General features: G+C 53.1%; 1 protein-coding gene across 5 annotated transcripts in view; it reads left to right on the forward strand.

Annotated features, from left to right (window-relative positions):
* Positions 1-19,317, forward strand: part of TTC21A (tetratricopeptide repeat domain 21A) — a 33,117-nt gene that overhangs the window by 4,342 nt on the left and 9,458 nt on the right. For 2 of the 5 annotated variants that reach the window (XR_004960147.1, XM_036266642.1), the window contains exons 5-14: positions 1,298-1,420; positions 3,197-3,354; positions 6,263-6,347; positions 8,421-8,519; positions 9,443-9,635; positions 13,078-13,175; positions 13,339-13,539; positions 14,182-14,311; positions 16,167-16,324; positions 16,506-16,721. Coding sequence is in view for 4 of the 5 variants with exons in the window: in XM_036266642.1 (XP_036122535.1) it covers positions 1,298-1,420; positions 3,197-3,354; positions 6,263-6,347; positions 8,421-8,519; positions 9,443-9,635; positions 13,078-13,175; positions 13,339-13,539; positions 14,182-14,311; positions 16,167-16,324; positions 16,506-16,721 (1,461 nt within the window). In the remaining variant the exon portion in view is untranslated. Of the gene's footprint in view, positions 1-1,297; positions 1,421-3,196; positions 3,355-6,262; positions 6,371-7,235; positions 7,237-8,420; positions 8,520-9,442; positions 9,636-13,077; positions 13,176-13,338; positions 13,540-14,181; positions 14,312-16,166; positions 16,325-16,505; positions 16,722-19,317 lie in introns of all 5 variants that reach the window. The other 3 variants (XM_036266643.1, XM_036266644.1, XM_036266645.1) reach the window with 3 other exon arrangements.

The following is a 19,317-nucleotide window of genomic DNA, read 5'->3' on the forward strand; positions in this document are numbered from 1 at the left end:
CAGAGCTCCCCCACGCAGAGATCCCCACACGCAGAGCTCCCCCACGCAGAGAGCTGCACTGAGGGCAGAACTGAGGCCTCAGTCTGGGCCATGCGTTCTCAGCTGGGCCATATCACCCCCAACAGGGTGAAAACTGGTCCTGGGAGGAGGGGGTGAAAAAATCTTACTGTTTATGTATAAAACACAGATACTTGTACAACACAGCGTAGTATATCTGTGATACTTACATTTCTTAGAGGTGAGGGAATGATCAGGGGGAAATGTCTAAAAGGCTCCTTACGAGGGCAATCATGGAAAAGAGTTGAGAAACACTGGCCTGGGCCGAGAGGGAGCATCCCTGGGGCTCCCGTGATCTGCCCACCCACGCTTGCCTGCCCACGTGCCAGGAGAGGCTGGGCGAAGGCCAGAGGGGCACCGGCAAGGCCAGTGCGCTCAGAGTGGCTCTGCTCACCTGCTCGGAGGCAAGCCGGCCTCACACACAGAGGGGGAGGCGCCCTGCCCTGGTGCCCGCCTCGCACACAGAGCGGGAGGCACCCTGCCCTGGTGCCCGCCTCGCACACAGAGCGGGAGGCGCCCTGCCCTGGTGCCCGCCTCGCACACAGAGCGGGAGGCACCCTGCCCTGGTGCCCGCCTCGCACACAGAGCGGGAGGCACCCGGCCCTGGTGCCCGCCTCACACACAGAGCGGGAGGCGCCCTGCCCTGGTGCCCGCCTCGCACACAGAGCGGGAGGCACCCGGCCCTGGTGCCCGCCTCGCACACAGAGCGGGAGGCACCCGGCCCTGGTGCCCGCCTCGCACACAGAGAGCGGGAGGTGCCCTGCCCTGGTGCCCGCCTCACACACAGAGCGGGAGGCACCCGGCCCTGGTGCCCGCCTCGCACACAGAGCGGGAGGCGCCCTGCCCTGGTGCCCGCCTCACACACAGAGCGGGAGGCGCCCTGCCCTGGTGCCCGGTGGGCTCCTGAGCCCACTGCGAGGTAGACAGGACCGGATGGTGGGGAGTGCCTCAGTACGAGAGCTGTGACCTCAGTAACAGCCTGGGGGGTCAGGGAAGGCCTCCCGGGCTCTTTTAAAGACTAGTGGTGGTTAATCAGGGGAAAGGATTTGGGTTGGGGGCCATGTGCTGGAAAGGCATTCCAGACAAACAACAGGGATGAAGCCCGGCAGCCAGAGAGCTCAGGGCGGCCCTGGGACCTGCGTGTGCAGTGACACCGGGTGGGACGCGAGGCAGGACGCACAGGCTGACTTGAGGCTGTGCAGGACAATGGACCTCATCTCTCCTCTTGTCCTTATCTCAGGGCTATGTGCTGAGAGGCTGGGTGGACCTCACCTCCAACAAGCCCCACACCGTGAAGAAGTCCATCAAGTACCTGGAACAAGGACTTCAGGACACCAAGGATGTGCTGGGGCTGATGGGAAAGGTGGGCAGTGCGGGGGGGGGGGACCCTGACTGGGCCTTTGGAGCCAGAGACCCACCAGGTGACCTCAGGCCCGACCCTCAGTCTCCAGGGTGAGGAGCAAACAGGGTCAGGGTCACAGAGCAGCCCAGGGCCCACCTCCTTCCTGCTCAGGGTGAGTTAGGTCTCATTCTGCAGGGTCTGCTCCTCGGGTCCGTCCTTCCCCGGCTTTTTCAGGCTTTGGTTTGCTCTGCGGATTCCCTCGCTGCCCCTTCTCTGCGTCTGCCTTTCATAGTCCGCATTCCACCTTTTCTCTTCCCTCTGGCCAAATTCCCTCCGTTCGCCTTAGAGAAGGGAGGTGTGTTTTGTGTTTTCTATTTTCTGATCTTAAATGCAGTTCCTTTTTTCCTGTGTGACCCTCATTGAAGCAGTCTAGAAACACTATCCTTTATCCTCTTCTGTTTGTGAATATCTTTCTTATAAAATGCATAGGCTCTCACTGCAAAACAGAAGTCTAAGAAAGTCAGAGGATGACCTAAAGTGACACCCTGAGCCCTACCACTCCAGAACAACTCGGGGTAATCTTTCAGGGCTGTCCTCCCTGTCTGCTTTCTGTGCGTGAGTTCAGGGTGTTCCCGGGGCTGTTTTTCGTGGAGATGATCTTGCAGGAGCTTTCTCAGGGAGCACCCTTGGGACCGACACCTGTGGGGAAGGAGAAAGAAGCAGGACTGGGCAGAGGGAGAAGCTGGACGGTGCAGCAGTCACAGCAAAGGTCTCAGCCCATTCTGCTTGGCGTGGTGGAGCTGGCGGTGGCCCCTCACTGCCTCCCTCACTGACGAGATGTTGGGTGTGGGCCGCCCCCAGGGAAGGGCGTGAGCTGGCCCCAGGCAGCTCCCTTCAGCCAAGGGTGATCCCAGGAGGGAGGCTGCCTGAGAGCCACCAGCTGTCACCCTCCTGCTCTGAAGGGGGTCACACACAGCCCCAGTGCAGGGTGGGAGGCAGTGTTGTTATTTAATATAGTCAGAATCACCGGGCATCTGGTCACTTGGGTCCTTTTCTTCATGTAAGATGTCGTCTGCAGATGTCATTGTGAATAGAGCCAATCCCCTGTTGAATGGGCCTATCGGAATTTGCCAACCTGGTCTCCTGTGTGGATACTGACATTGTCTCCAGTTGCACCCTTAGAAAGAGTGCTGTGGTGAACACATTTATCCATAAGTCTTGATTTAGAATATCCTCCTCTTGAATAAGTCCCCCCACGGAGGGTTACTGTAGGTGTAACAGCAGCACCCTTTCAGATTTTTCAGGGTCTGGTCTCAAGTCTTTTAGGAGCATTGCCCTCTGCCCCCAAGCAGCTGTGTGAGACTCCCCCAGGAGAACCTGGTGGCTGGCACTGGCCAGCCCAGCCCAGCCGAGTGGGCCTTGCTGGAGAGGAGGTTGCCCGCACACCCTAACTGCGCTGGGCCCCAGGGAGCAGTTTTCAGTGATGAGCTTCAGGAACGTGAATGGGAAATGAATGGGCCAGTTCTGGAATTGGCAAGTGCCTGGCAATCCCAGCGACCCCAGCGACCCCAGCGACCCCAGCTCTCCGCCCTCACAAGGCCTCGCTGAAGCACAGGCCTGCTTGGGGCTCGACTGTCTCCCTGGAGCACTTGCCTTGCCCACCCTGGAACCCAAGACTACTGTAGACCTGGACTGGTGGGTGCCCAGGTGTCAGCCTCTGCTCCTGTCCTGTGGAGACATTGACACCCCCACCTCCCTTCGTGGGCAATGATGGAGACTTCTCTTCGGCTCGTACAGGCAACGTACCACATGACCCAGCAGAACTACTCGGGGGCCCTGGAGGTGGTGAACCAGATCACCGTCATCTCAGGGAGCTTCCTGCCCGCCTGGGTCCTGAAGATGAAGCTGTTCTTGGCTCTGCAGGACTGGGAGCAGACGGTGGAAACAGGACACAGGTGAGGGGTGAGGGGCGACCCTGCCACTGATGTGCTCCCATCGTCCAAGGTGGGGAGATGGGAGATACTGTGTATTTGGTGGGATAAGACAGAAGTAAACACTGTCACTGGAGGAGCTGTGAGTACTGATAGCATCTTGTCAGGTGGGGGAGGAGAGGGAAGACCCCTACCTGTCCAGGCAGGAAGCCAGCAGCTGCGGCCTACAGTGGCAGATGGAGAACTAGGCCTATGGAGGAATGAGCCTGTGGTTTGGAGGAGCGGTGGCGGGAACTACCTATAGAACCCATCGCAGCCTCAGTTACAGGGGGAAAGCAGTCGCCTCGGAGAGTGGAGGGAAGGGGCCTAGGGTCTGCTGTGCTGTTTAATCTTCTTTTTTCTTTCTTTATTGATGTTAGAGAGAGAGAGTAAGGGAGAGGGAGATAGAAACATCGATGAGAGAGAACATCGAGTGGCCGCCTCCTGCACGCTTCCCACTGGGGATCGGGCCCACAGCCTGGGCATGTGCCCTGACCGGGAATCGAACTGGTGACCTCTTGGTGCATGGGTCGATGCTCAACCACTGAGCCACACGGGCCGGGCACTGTTTAATCTTTTTAAACTATGGGTATGATTTACTTCAGTAAAAACTTTAGGGGGAAAAGTCACTGGTGACTTAGAGAAGACCTTGAGTCTTCATGTTTTGAGGCATGTCCTCAAAACAGCGGAGATTTCAGGAGTTACTGGGACTGTGTCAGTCCAACACCAGGTGAAGGGTGATCCCTGAGTATTTTCACTGCAAAGAGAAGTAAAGGCAGCTTTGGGTGGCGGGGTGTCTGAGGGGAGGTTTTTTTGAGGATGGAATTTTCTAGATAATTGAAGCCTATCTTTTTTAACACTTGAACTGTTTCTATCAAGTCATTCTAAAATGTATAATACTAATTTTCTCCCTAAAAAGAGTTCATGGACTATTTTTCTTCCGAGTGACCAAGTCATCACTACGAATTGTTAATAAATTCTGTGACAATATACAGCACAGTTCTGGAGAAAACAAAACACAAACAAGCCTCTTCCTTCCCCGTGGAGGGATGGTAATTCCTCTGGGGATGAGTGGAATTGGCGTCCCAGAGAGAAGGGGGCTGATAGGAAATTGAAAGTGACCCCGCCCTGCTCAGCCAACGGGGCCCCACAGTGCACCCTCCGAGTCCCTTTCTCTGTTAACACCTGGCCAGTGTCCATGGCAGGAGCTGGGTCAAAACCTTGCTTTGGAGCCTTGGACCTGGGCCAACAGGATACCCAGAAGCCCCTGGCTGAAGGCCACAACCACGGGTCCTCGTGGCCACCTCGCCGAGGCCCTGCAGCCCCCACACGCAGGGAGACAGAGTTTGGTGCCAGTTGTCAAGCTTAACACCCTGACGTCTTCCTCCACGAAGCCTTCCCAGTACTGGTGTTCACAGAATTCTCCCACTTTTAAATCTCTGCTGCTTCTGGGTGTGTTTCTCCTGTCACCCCTAATATTAACTACTTTTCCCCTCCTCTCTTATTTTTCTTCACCAGTGTTAAAATAACTAGTCCCTTTTCTTTTTGTCGTATGAAAGAATCAGCTTTGAGTGTTGTCGGTGTTATTATGTCTTTGTTTTCTAATTTATTCATTTCTGCTCTTTTTTATTTCTTGCCAACAACTTACTTTGGAGTTATTCTGTTGTTTTCTAATTCTTGAGTTGGATGCCTGGCTCGTCCACTCTGAATCTTCTTTTAGAATACAATCATTTCATTCCATGGCAGGCCCTTGAGGTACCATTTCAACAGGAGCTACACAGTTTTATTTTTAGTATCATTTGGTTCTAAGAACTTTTTTATATTCATTCTGATTCTTTAGTCCATAAGTCATTTAAAAGTTTTATTTAAATATGTTTTTATGGATTTTTTTTTTTTTAGAGAGAGAGAGAAACATGGATGTGAGAGAGATATATCGATTGGCTGTCTCCTGCACGCCCCCTACTGGGGATCAAGCCCACAACCTGGGCATGTGCCCTGACCAGACATCGAACTGGGACCTCTCAGTCCATGGGATAATGCTCAATCCACTGAACCACACCGGGCAGGCTAAAAGTTTTTTTGTTTTTTGTTTTTAATTTCCAAATGTATGAGGTTCACCGTACCTTAACAATCATTGTAAATGGTTAGAACTTCTTAAATGTGGACTCTGCCTAATCTCGTTGGAATTTTACATGTTAATTAGAGTAACCCTCTATTAAATAGGAGGCCATCCCTGACCAGACTGAAAAATAGGACATTTCCTATAAAGAAACAGAATATTGAAAGTCCATAATATGATCGGAAACACCTTTACAGTGACAGTGGTGGAAACGGAGATGTTTCTGTCTTACAGCGGCACGCACCTCTCTGCCCCACACCAGACCCTGGTGCCATGGTCCTGTCTGTTAGCTGGGTTGTGAATAGGCTTCTCTCACAAAGACACCCCCCAAATAGGTGACTTAAATAACATGAAAGGTTGTTCCCCTCTTAGGGAAAAGTTTGGGTGGTAGTCCAGGGCTGGGACGGCAGCTTAACTCTGTAGGGTCCCAGAGCCCATCCCGGGGATGTTGCTTACTTGGTCCACACTGCAGCCAGCAGGAAGGAGAGAGAAGAAATGAAAGGCATGCTGTAAGGCACCGCGGATATCACACTGGGTACTTGCATGTACATCCTATTGGCCAGAACTCAGTCACATGGCCACGCTAAGTTGTAAAGGGAGGCTGGGAAGTGTAGTTTTATTCTGGGTAGCCCTGTGTCCCACCAGTTCGGGAGTTCTATTATTCGAAGAAGGGGAGAATGGATATTGGAAGACGATCAGAAGTTGCCGCCACCACCCCATCCTAGCCTTGCCTAGGAACGTTCTCAGTTCATGTAGCTCCTCTTCCTATTTCAGAATCCTAGAAAAAGATGAAAGAAATATTGATGCCTGCCAAATTCTAGCTGTGCATGAGCTCGCAAGAGAAGGAAACATGACCGCAGTAAGTTCTTTCAAGACTCAGAAGTTGAGCCTTGAAATAAACATAGCCAAGGAGGAACCCCACATAGCATCTTCATCCCCAGGGCTTCGGATCTCAGCTCCCCCCTTCGCCTCCCCCTCCCCCGTACTCCCTGCCGAGGAGTTCTGCTCTGGTTTGGTTTGGGGGGCAATACAGTTCCAAAGGCGGGCAGAGGGGTTGACTCTGGTTCTGCCACCGTGTTCCCTGTGTGCACCTCACAGGTATCTCTACCAGGCTAAGCCCCAGGATCCTCATTTGTAAAATGGAGATAAGATTGTTATAAAGACCAAATGAGATGACAAGTAGAAGAACTTGGAATAGTCTTTGGTGCACTATAATAACTTGATCTATGTTAGCTGATAGATGTCCTGGTTATATATCAGATTTCAGGAAATGCCTCTTTCTTCTTCTCCAACTCCCCTCCCCCTCCCTCCCCTTCCCTCATTTATTTATTTAAAAAAAATTTTTTTTTCTTTATTAATTTTTATAGCGAGAGGAAGGGAGAAGGAGGGAGAGATAGAAACATCGATGAGAGAGAACATCAATTGGCTGCCTCCTGCATGCCCCCCACTGGGAATTGGGCCCACAACCTGGGAATGTGCCTTGATCTGGAATTGAACCCATGACCTCTTGGTGCATGGGTCGGTGTTCAACCAGTGAGCCGCACCAGCCGGGCCCCACCACCTCCTTCTTTTTAAAGGGAATAGTTGGAATTGCTCAGATATTCACCAGGCACAACCTTGCCCCAAACTTGCACCTAAGCCTTGTAGTTTTCCAAAGAAACCCAAAATAGCCCTCAAATGCAGTAAAAAACACCTAGAATTCTTAATGAAAACCTCAATGCCCAGGCAGGTTCTTATTTCCAAAAAGAGTTTGTGTTTCCAGCCAAAACCTTGCCTTTTGAATAAATGCATTGCTTTTGTGGAGAGTGTGGTGAAGCAAGGGTCGCTAAGAGGTCAGAGAGGTCATGGCTGGAGGAGGCAGCTGGGATTGTGGATTTGGTGGGGTGGGGTGAGGTGGAGGGGAGAGTCTGTATTTAGAAGGAACCCTTGAAAAGGGACCAAGCGTTGTCCCTCGGTAACAAGAGAACAGGCCTATCCTCAGCTCCCTGAGACCCAGCGCCCTGGGCAAGACCTCCTGGGGCCTGGCTTGAGGGATAGTTTCACCCGCAGAGTTAGCATATAATCCCTTCCTTTGCCCCCACCTCCCACCCTGGGATCTAGCCTCGCCCCAGCCCAGGATACCCAGTTCTAATCTCTTCTCGCACTTCTTGGCAGCTGGGACCCGAGAACTCCCTATTCCTGGGGGGAGTGGGCAGAGGAGTCAGTGGGAAAGAACACAGGCATTGGAGTCCGTCCCCTAGTTGGCCGGGTAACCTTGGGGAAATTCCCTAACCTTTCTGAACCTGCTGGACTGGAAAATTCAGTTAACATTGACTGACAAGGCCATTGGGAAGCCCTGGCCGGTTTGGCTCAGCAGTTAGAGCATCGGCCCGCGGACCCATGAGTTGCAGGTTCGATTCCAGTCAAGGGCACATATCTCGGTTGCAGTTAGTGCCTGGCCCTGGTTGGGGTCGTGCGGGAGGCAACCAGTCAATGGGTCTCTCTCACATCGATGTTTCTCTCTCTCTCTCCCTCTCTTCCTCTCTCTCCCTCTCACAAAAAAAATGGAAAAATATCCTCGGTTGAGGATTAAAAAAAAAAACACCAAGGCCATTGGGAGGATTCACTGGAATGAGAGAGGCACCCGTGGGGTGACTCGTCACAACAGAGCAGAGGCTCAGGGCCAGGGCCCCATCCTGACCACTTGCTCCTGGGCCAGCCCAGGTGGTCAGCTGCCTCCGGGCTCTGCTGAGTGGGTCTGAAAAGGCAGCTTCTCTTCCCAGATGCAAGGGGCTCTTGGGTTGACGGTATTCCTGAGAGTTCACCCTTGGGGCTCTGAAACAGTGCCAGTGCCTGGACCCCCAAGTCCAGTCAAATCTGAACCTCTGGGGCTGGCACTCAGGCATGGGTATGCGTCAGGTTGCCTTTGACATTGTCTGTTTCGTCCCTGCAGGCTGCCGATCACGTTAGAAATCTGATTAAGGCGCTAGAGACAAGAGAACCCCAAAATCCAAGCCTCCATCTCAAAAAAGTTCTTGTGGTTAGCAGACTGGTAAGGAGGCTTTTTTCTGGGTTCTGAACTACTATCCTCACTGTGTCCTCATAGGTCCCCCTGGACGCTCCCTGTGTACCCGCCTTTCCTCTCTCTGGTTCGTCCTTGGCCGCCCACAGCCCGTGGCCCCTACCTGGCTCTGGCCAATACCCGCATCATGTGGGCTCCACATCCCTGGCCCAGGTGCCCCTCAGAGATGCTAAGAAGATCGGGGAGATGGGGTCTGGCTGTGCTTTTAGAGCAGGAGGCGCCTCTTGGGGAAAGAGGGGGGTAGGGTGGCTGTTGATGGCAGAGCTACGCCCAACTCTAGCCCAGGGGTGCTGTGCACCCAACTCTGCACTCTGTGGAGTGACTGGGGAGGCTGGCCTGCCTGGAAGGCCTCTCTGACGTCAGCAAGGTGCAGACAGACCAGGCCACCAAACAGTCCGACTGTCAGCCCCGAAGCAGGGTTTACTAGAAGGACTTGCCGTAAGAACAGGGCCAGCGCTCGGCCCAGGGACTGGAACTGGGACACCGAATGCCACCGGGATACCCTCCCCCCCTCATCTGTGCTTGAGTCTCTCTGCCTCGTTCTCAACACGTGTCGGAATGTGGCTGCTTGCAGCCTTTGGGGCCACTTCCTGCCAGTGGGACACGGGGAGCTGGCTCTGTCACCAGCTTCAGTTTTTTAAAAACCTCGTGGTGACTCTTTGGACCAATTGCTGTGGCCAGACAGGGGGCCGGTTCCTGTGGCACAGGTTCCACAGATGTGACCAGTGGGAGGTTCTTTGGGAGCCGATCAGCCATGCAGACCCAGCTGCCTGACATAGGGTCCCTCTGAGGCTCTCCTGAGCTCCACAAAGTGTCCCCCGATTCTGACATGGCCTTGTTCAGACAGGCTAGACTGACTGGTCTCCCCATCCCCGTGTGTCCATTCCTTGCAGTGTGGGAGGCACCAGGTGATTCTACAGCTAGTGTGTAGCTTCATCGAACGCACCTTCATGACCACACCCTCCTACACGCACATGGCCATAGAGCTGGGCTACCTCTTCATCCTGCAGGACCAAGTGAAAGAGGCGTCTATGTGGTACTCAGAGGCCATGAAACTGGACGAAAACAGCGTGGCTGCCTTGACAGGTCTTTGCAGACTGGGGGGGTGGGCGGGGCAAGTATTAGGAGCCAAGCAGGGTGGCTTCCTGGATCCAAAAGAGAAGTATGGGGAAGCATTGTACCCAGAGGGTGTGTGAGTTTGGGGGTGCATTGTATGACAGGATGCCTTTCCATGAATCTACAAGCTTAGACGTAAGAGGCACAGAAATTCTTAAAAGTGTGTTCAAAGCCACTCGGACCTACGTCAGACCTCCGATGTCCACACTCTGACCCCCTGGACAGCCTGCCCCTTCTGCTCGGTCGGCCCTGCCTCTGCTCAGCCCAAGGCCAGTGTTGGAGGCAGTCCTCCCAGCATGCCCGCCCAGAGCCTCCAGCCTCGCCTCTGCAGACCCTCCCTCCACAGGCCCCTGAGCCGGGTGGCCCCCAGTAGTTCCAAGAGGTTTACTTCCCCGTCTGACCAGATGCCCCCCCTTTATATAGTATTTCGTTTGGGGTGAGGAAGCTGCACCGTCCAGTGCTCAAGGCGGGCCTGCCTCGTGCCCTGGCTCGGAGGAGCTGTGTCTTTGGGGGCAAGTCACTTCCGTCTACACTCCAGGCTCCTCATCGGTGCCAGGCAATTGTCAGAGGGGTCGGCCTCCATCTGTGGTTCAACACGTCAGGCTGACTCCTCCATCCACGCCTCTTCCTCATCCCCAAATCCCATGAAAATAATGGAAGACGTTTGAAAGAGATGCATGCAGTCACAGAAATGGGGGAAGGCGCTGTCAGTAGACCAGAAACGTTAGAACTTCCCGTTTCTAGAAGATGCAAAGCAGTAGCGTCAAACGCGCAGACACTCCAAGTCTGGAGCCCGCGAGCCCGCAGGGGCAGAGGCGGCTCCGGCAGACTGAGTAGCCGGGCTTTCCCCAGATCGCCCCAGGAAAGAACACTGGAAAACCCGAGCTCAGGATGGCCAGAGGCTGGGAGCAGAATACGCCGTGGGGCGTCCCGTGAGATAGCGGGAGGGTTACTGATGACCAGAGACGGAATCAGGAGACTCTGGAGGAAGCAGAGCCCCAGTGATTTCCCACCACCACAGGGACGCGAAGGACAGAAAGACTTGGCTTCTCGGCACGTAGGCAAAATCCCCCAAAACATTCTTCCACCAGACTGAGTCCTTCCCTATTTCCTTGTGCAAAGGAGAGCCCCAGCTGGTCAGCCAGAAGGGAAGTCCGCAGGACAGTCCCCCACACACCAGCCCAGGCCCAGCCCACCCACGGGCCGCCTGGAGTCCCGTCTTCTCTGGCCCATTGAGGAAACCAGTCTCCTTACCAGTTTGGGAAATCTGCCCAGCTGCTAGACTCATTCGTCTGGTCCTCTCGTAAGTCTGGCGGTTTGAATGAGGGGCCGAGTGGGATGTGCCAGGCCATGGCCGGGCACAGAGAAGACTCCCCCACAGAACACCCCCAGAGTCAGCTGGCTCCGGAGGCCATTATGTCATTGAGTAAAGAACATGCTACTGTGAAAAAATACAGAGAATAAAAATGAGATGTCAAAAATTTTAAATGTGATTGCGAAGGAAAAAATTCCATGGATGGGCCAAATTGCAGGACAGATATCACTGAAAACCAAGATGGTGATTAGGAAGACAGTCAGGAATAAATACACCAAAATGGCCAGGAAACATCTCTAACAGAATAGGAGAAACAGAAGGAGTGTCCTCCCAAATTCAAATTCTACTCAAAACAACAGTAGTTAAGCCAGCTTGAAGCCAAAGCTGGAATAAACAGATAAAATGGGACAGAAACAGGTCTTATGAGAAAGATGACACTTCAAACCAATAGAGTTTCAAGAACTCATGGTTGGATATCTGGTTATCCATTAAGAAAAAACGAAACGGGCCCAGCCGGTGTGGCTCAGTGTTGAGTGTCGACCCATGAACCAAGAGGTCGCTGGTTCAATTCCCGGTCAGGTCACATGCCCAAGTTGCTGGCTCAGTCTCCAGTGGGGGTCGTGCAGGAGGCAGCTGATCAATGTGTCTCTCTCATTGATATTTCTATTTCTCCCTCTCCCTTCTTCCCTTTCTAAAAATCAATAAAAATATAAAAAGAAGGAAGAAAAAAACTAAAGGGAAATCTCCATCTCACACTATACTCAAAAATAAATTCCAGCCCGGCCAGTGTGGCTCAGTGGATTGAGCATCGTCCCATGACTGACAGATTCCGGTTTCATTCTCTCTCTCAAAAAAAAAAAAAAAAAAAAATCAATAAAAACATATTTAAAATAAATACATTCCAGATGAATTAAGTATTTAAACATAAACATTCAATTGGACTTGGGTCCCCTGGAGGATTCTAAGCATGACCACAAACGCAGAAACTGGAAAGAAAAATGTTTTACTGATTTGACTATGTAGACATTTAGTGGATGGCAAAAGACACTAAAAATAGTTACAAGATAAATAGCAAACTCACAGAAAAATGTTTGCTACAGAGACTTAATAATCTCAATATAGGTAGAGAGAGAAAAATCACTCCAAAAGAAAAACAGGAAAACGCTGTGAATAGAAAATTCATAGTAGAAAAGGCCATTAAATATATGAAAAGATGTACATTATTCCTAATAGTCAAAAAAATGTGAATTGAAACAAGTTAGAATTCACTATTTATTTATTTATTTATTTATTTATTTATTTATTTATTTCCTTTATTGATTTTAGAGAAAGGGGAAGTGAGAGGGAGGTAGAAACACGCTGAGCGAGAACATTGATTGGCCGCCTCTTGCATGCCCCCCACTGGGGATCGGGCCCACAACCTGGGCATGTGTCCTGACCAGGAATCGAACCAGAAACCTCTTGGTGCATGGGTCAACGCTCAACCACCGAGCCACACGGGCTGGGCTAGAATTCATTTTTTAGACTGACAGAGTAAAGCGTGTCTGCGAGGGTGTGAGGAGTCCTGTTAATTCAAATGTCTTTGGAGGACAAGCTGGTCTTATCTATCAGTATTTTAGAGATGCCTGTTCTTTGACCTACCAACTCTACTGCAGGAATTGGAACACACACAGCATGTTCACCGTAGCCTTGCAATATGTAAGCATTGAAAACAAACTAAATGTGAGATGAGGTGTCCTTCAGTAAGACAGTAGTTAAATAAATGGTTACACCCACAGTGGAATAGTATGTCTTCATTAAAGAGAATGGGGTAGATTTGTATGAGCTGATGGGGAAAATACGTGTATACATTAATAATCAATTTGTTCCTGGTGGTTACCTCTGGAGAGAGACACAGTTAAAGCCAGAGCACGAGCTCGGGGCATTTTTCTACTTTGCCCTAGGCTTCGAATTCTCTGCGGTGAGCATGTATCCCTCTTTAAGTTTATGAAGATGTTGGGAAGGTTCCTGCCCAGGGACCCTTCCTTCCACGGTCTCACCGTGCTCCTTGGCCTGCTGGACTGCTGGCTACTCATCAGGGTTCTGTTCCATTCCCAGGGATCATCTGGGGCCAGATCTTAGAGGGCCACCTGGAGGAGGCCGAGCACCAGCTGGAATTCCTGAAGGAGGTGCAGCAGTCCCTGGGGAAGTCTGAGGTCAGAGCGCCCTGGGGCTTGGGTTGCTCCTGGAGTGTGTTCCCCTCCCTCCACCCCCAACCTCCAGGAGAGAGCAGCCAAATGGCCTGGACCTCTGCTTCACCCTCATCTACCAACTCTGCGCAGCTGGTGTTGGTGCCACGCTCTGGGCCTGCCTCCACAGGTGCTGGTTTTCCTCCAAGCCCTTCTGGCGTCCAAGAAGCACAGGGCAGAGCAGGAGGTCACGACGCTCCTGCGGGAGGCGGTGGAGCTGCACTTCTCGGGCATGCAGGGCCTCCCGCTGGGCTCCGAGTACTTTGAAAAGCTGGACCCCCTCTTCCTGGTCTGCATCGCCAGGGAGTACTTGCTCTTCTGCCCCAAGCAGGTTAGAGGAAGGCACACCTTCATGGTGGGGGAGGGGGGGTCTGGAGTACGGTCTGGACAGAGGCAGGGACCTCCCTGGCCAGTCTGCAGCTTGCACAGGCAGCACGCAGGTCACCTGGGAGCTGTTCCAGGGCAGGTACTGACGCGGTGGTAGGAGCCCTGCATCTGGAACAAGCCCCCAGGTGATGCCAGTGCTGCTGGTCCAGGGACCTTACTTGGAGCAGGGCCCCAGCCCATGCCCCAGCCTTTGTCCCAGAGAAGAACTGGGCTCCTTTTGCCAGAAGTCTTCTAAGAAGTAAGTTAGTCTTGACTTGTTGGTCCTGCTTTCCCAGCCAGTCGAGATTCCTTGTGAGCAAGGATCATATCTGACATGCCTAATATACCCTCATGCCTCATGATGAGTCACCCCACAAATGTTTACTGAGTGCACTGCTGTGCGCCAGACACCAAGCAGGGTACTCGGGACACAGCCCGGATGAAACAGAGTCCCCGTTCCTGGACTCATGCTCTGGCACCAGGTAGTACAGAGTGGAGAATAAATGTGTCTGGAGCTGAGTTCCTTCCCTGGGAGGCTTGCTTCTGAGACTCCAGGAGTCGCTCTTAGAAGGGGGCCAACCTCACAGCCAGATCCCCGTCCCTACAGCCCCGCTCGCCGGGCCAGATCGTGTCTCCGCTTCTGAAACAAGTCACTGTGATCTTGAACCCTGTACTGAAAGCAGCACCAGCTCTGATCGACCCCTTGTATGTGATGGCTCAGGTCAAGTATCTCTCAGGTGAGCCTGGGGGTCCTGGTGGCCAGCTGGGGACTTGTATCCTCCCACATCTGTTCATCTATGCAGACACCTGGTGGGACTTGTGCCCCTGGGTTAGTGTCCACGGGCTCCCTGCCTGGGATACTACACACACACACACACACACACTCACACACTCACACTCACTCACTCACTCACACACTAATACACACTCACACTCACCAGGCCTGTCCATTCATTCCTTCCAGCCTCCAATCCCCCAGAACCTTCCTGACCTCCCTCACCAGCAGGGGTCTCTCCCGCCCAGGCCTTTGGCTGGGCGCTTGGCTGTGCCAGGCGATGGTCACCGGGCTTCCATCGCATGCAGGGCTCTGCTCCTATAGGGTGCAGTGGTGGTCAAATAGGCAGAAAGTCCCTCGTGGGGTTTGCCGTCCAGGAAAGCTATCAGCTAAGCACGTTGTATTGTTTGTTAGGAGAAAACTAAAGCAGGGGTGGGGTTGGCAGGGTTGCAGTTTTTAACAGGCGGTCAGGAAGGCCTCATGGAGAGGTGGCACCCTGTGCCGTTAGTCCTTCAGAGCCTCCGGGTGGCCAGGGTGGCTTCCTTCTCCCATCGCAAGGCCCAGATCCTAGAGAGAGGGAGGGGAAGAGGGAGAGAACCCTTGCGGGTCCCCTCCCGCCGTCTCTCTCCCTCCCTCCCTCTCCCTGCGGCCTTTCACCCCTGCTGCCTGAGCCAAGCTGATCTCTGTTATGAGGGGGCTTCCAAAGGATCTGAGTGCCATGGGCTGTGTCTGCCTTCGGGTGCGGCACTGTGGGGGTTGCAGTCTGCTGAGGGCACCCGTCTTCATCCTCGGTCTTCCCAGTGTTCGTCTGGGCACCAGGTTTACCCACAGCTTCAAGGTCTCCTGGGCACAAGGCGAGAGCAGCAGTGCCCCAGGGGGGCTGGCAGCTGCCAGCAGGTTTAGGGCCAAAGCAAGGTCTCCAGCTGCCTGTGTTGCCATGGCAACATCTTCACATTTCTGCAGCACACAGGGAAGGAGCAGGGATTTCTGGACCCAGGAGCGGGTGTGCCCACCCACCAGGCTACGTGGTAGAGGGCCCTGGCTGCTGCTGAGGGCCCTGGCTGGCCATGGCATGTTTTGCTCCCAGCCTCCAGTGACCTCTGAGCTTGTGTTTTCAATTTTTGTTTTTCCTGGAGCAGGAGCTGTTGAGGGACCTGGCTGCTGAGGGAGGAGGGCCCTCCTCCCAGCTCGCTGCACCCCACCCCTAGGACGCCACTGCCACTGCTAAGGGCCAGCCTGGCTGCAGGGAGGCCTCCGCCCCACAGTGCCAGGGCAGTCACAGCCTCCTCCGGAGCTGGAGGACCCTGGTATAAATGCTGACTTTGTCCCTTCCCAGCTCCATGACTTCTGTCACCGGAATCCCAGTCTTACATCTAAAAAACAAGGATAACAATACCAACCTTGCAGGGCTGGGCAACTGTTGAACCAGCCTTTGTAAAGTGCTTTGCGTGTTGGCATTGAGCAGGTGCTTCACGAACTGTGGCGAGTGTGGTTGCCGTTATTATTAGGCTCTTATTATTAGGCTCCGATCGGCTCGGAGGGGTGGGAATCGAGACCTACGTGCTCTCCGGAGCTTCCAGATGCAGCTGTGAGTGACAGCTGTCTCCCCAGGGTTACAGAGAGAAGGGAGGTGTTAACTGAGGTGTGAGTTTCACACACCTGTGTAGTTCTCATTTTAGGAGACTTCTGAGTGAAGCGGAGCAGACCTGGTACAATGCCCACCTTGGCAACAGGACCTGGAAAACTCATTCTGCCCTTACACACTGGGCCCCTGGCGTCCCCAGGGCACCCTGGACGAGGTCCGTCTGTCTTTCCAGGAGAGCTGGAGAATGCCCAGAGCACCGTGCAGCGCTGCCTGGAGCTCGACCCCACCTCCGTGGACGCCCACCTGCTCCTGTCCCAGATCTCCTTGGCTCAAGGCAACTTTGCTATGTGCTCCCACTGCTTAGAGCTGGGCGTCAGCCACAACTTCCAGGTGAGGTCCTCGGCGCCCTGTCACCACTCAGCATCCCAGAACCAGCTAGTGGTCCCCACGCGCCTTGGGAGAAAAGCCCCGGGAGCGACCCGTACCCCTCATGCCCCTCTGCTGGCACAAGGTGGGGGCAGGCCCAGTGGGCTCCTGCGGGCCTGGAGCCCACTCTGTTCTGCTCGTCTAGGTCCGAGACCACCCCCTGTACCACTTCATCAAGGCCAGGGCCCTCAGTAAGTCTGGGGACTACCCAGAAGCCATAAAGACCCTGAAAATGATCATCAAATTACCAACTCTGAAGATGGAAGAAGGCAAGAAGGTCCGCGGGCCGTCCGTGCAGCCCAGCGAGCGGGTGTCCATCTTACTGGAACTGGCGGACGCCCTCCGGATGAACGGGGAGCTGGTAAGAAAGGCCAGGCTCTTTACCCTTGGGACTGGGCCATGCCTGAGGCCCGGGGTAGGCCTGGGCACCAGGGCTTTTGTTTCTGACTAATATTCACTTGGGCTATTAGTTGAGCCCTTCTTCATTTGAGAGCGTATCTCTCCTGCCCACAAGGCCTCAGTGGCTCCCATTGCCCTCAAGACAAAGTCCCAGCCTGGTGTGTGCCCTGCCTGCCTCACTGTCCCCGTTAGCCGCTCAGGGAGGGAGCACACAGGCCCCTCGGGTGCACCGCAGGCGGCCGTGCAGACTGGGTGACGCACACCTGCCCTCACACCGTGAGCTTCGTCCCATGTCCCCTTGGAGTTGTGCCGTCCACAGCCTGGGAGAGGCAGCCCCGGGTCTTGGAAGGTCAGGCAGGGGCAAAGCCAGGGGTGGGGGAGCTGGACTCAGCATGCTCCCAGGCCTCACTGGCCTCACCCGCTCACCAGGAAAGGGTGTAATGGTCCTGGCACAGCAAGGGAATCAGTCCATGAGGCCTTTTCTCCTTAAAGTTAAAAATTGCCTTCTGGGCAAAGGTGGGAATGTGGAACCCTGTTTATGGTACTTCCCTCCCTTAAATCTGCCAAAAGGAACAAAAGAATTAAAAGTAGAGAGGGAATCTCCATCTGTGACAAAATCAGAGAACAGCTGCCTCTCAGAGGAGGGGACAGTCAGTCATTTGTTCAGCTGTGGATGGAGGACCTGCTGTATGCCAGGCACTGTGATGGGGGCTGGGATAGGAGAACAGGCCACGGGCCCCGTCCTTTCAGAAGTCACCGTGGGCGACAGAGAGAAAGCAGGGTGCGGTGAGTGGGGGGCCTGAGGTCCTGGCATTTGCTTGAAACTTTCTGAACTGGGGATGTGGTCAAGCCACAGGAAAAGCAGGGACATTCCTGGAGGAACCCACATCCAGCCCATAGAAGGGCAGGGCTACTGCACGAGAACTCCCTTCCGAAATGCTCGTGGTTTTCTCTGTTCATGACCCTTCCGCAGGGTGGGGGGCCGGAGGAAAGTGAGGAGGGAAATAAGCTGGTATCAGTTTCGTGGCTCGCTCAGCCAAGATAACAGATCTGTGAGCCAGCGGCTCCCACCCGGACCCTAGCTTCTTGGAAAGGCTGCCCCCCCAAAGCGAGAAAGCTAAGGGGACACGCTTCCCAGTTCGTGAGAAAGGGCAAAGATGAAGCTGTTCCTTAGAGGACGTGGTGATCAGAAGGGGTCCAACATGGAACTACAGGTTGTGGAAAGAAGGAAGGGAGGAAGAAATAGACAAAAGGCAAGATAATACTTTAGGAGAAAGAGTACTATAAAAAATAGAAGTGATATTTTTCTCAAAAAACTTTTCTGCACTCAGAGAAAAGAAAAAGAACATGGAGTTTGTAAAATGAGCTCAAAATAGAACACGAAAGATCAAGAAAGGGGTCCTAGTGAAACAGAGAAAGACAGAATGTCAGCTGGCAGAGTTAGAGAGCTTGACCACAGAAAGCAGTGATACTGTTACAAAGTCACAATTTCCTGAGAAAGAGAGGCAAGTAGGCTAGCCCTGGCTGAAGCTCTCTGACCGGAGAAAGGGTTGAGAAAACCAGGAAAGTGGAGTGATGTAAGAGGATGATGATGATGAGAGAGACAACAGGTCCCCAACAAAGGCACAGCCCATGTTCCTGAGGAGGAGAGAACCGGTGGGGCACAGAAAGCACTCAGGATGTAGTAGGAGAGCAGTTCCTCTGGGGAAGACGCCGTCACAACGCAGAAAGGCTCTGAGCCCCGGCTGGGTAGCTCAGTTAGAGTGTTGTCCCTATACGCCGAGGTAACAGGTTTGACCCTGGTCAGGGTACACGCAGAAGTCAGCCAATGAGCCCTGACTGGTGTGACTCAGTGGTTAGAGTGTCAACCCGTGTCCCGAGGGTTTCGGGTTCGATTCTGATCAAGGGCATGTACCTGGGACCTGGGTTGCAGGTTCGATCCCTAGCCCCGGCCAGGGCTTGTTCAGGAGGCGACCAATTGATAGGTCTCTCTCACATCTATGTTTCTCTCTCTCTCTTCCTCCCTCCCCCTCCCTACCACTGTCTCTAAAAATCAATGGAAAAAATATCCTCGGGTGATGATTAACAAAACAACAAAAAAAGAGTCAACCAATGAATTCATAGATGGGTAGAACAGTGGTTCAGTCTGTCCATCTGTCTGTCTGTCTGTCTCTCTCTCTCTCTCAGAATCAATAAAAACAAAAATTTTAAAAGTCTTCCTGTATTGGATACATAGCAGTAAATTATTAAGACCAAGAAATATCCTGATAGTAATATCCTAATGAAGTTTTGGAAATCAAGGATGAACAATATGAGTAAAGATTCCTGCATGTATCTAGGTAGAGAGCATGTTACCCACCAGGAGAAAAAAATCAATTTGGCCTCAGACTTTTCCTCAACAATACTAAACTCGGGGACACAATGGAACAATATTTACAAAGTGTAGAGGGGAAAAGGATGTCCCCATGATGTCTTTCACATACGAAAGCAATACAGGACACTAAAAATGGAACAATTCAAGAATTATGCTGTTACTTAAACATTTTTGAAAAATCTCT

The sequence above is a fragment of the Molossus molossus genome, unplaced genomic scaffold (assembly GCF_014108415.1).
Source record: "Molossus molossus isolate mMolMol1 unplaced genomic scaffold, mMolMol1.p scaffold_m16_p_18, whole genome shotgun sequence".
NCBI classification, from domain to species: domain Eukaryota; kingdom Metazoa; phylum Chordata; class Mammalia; order Chiroptera; family Molossidae; genus Molossus; species Molossus molossus.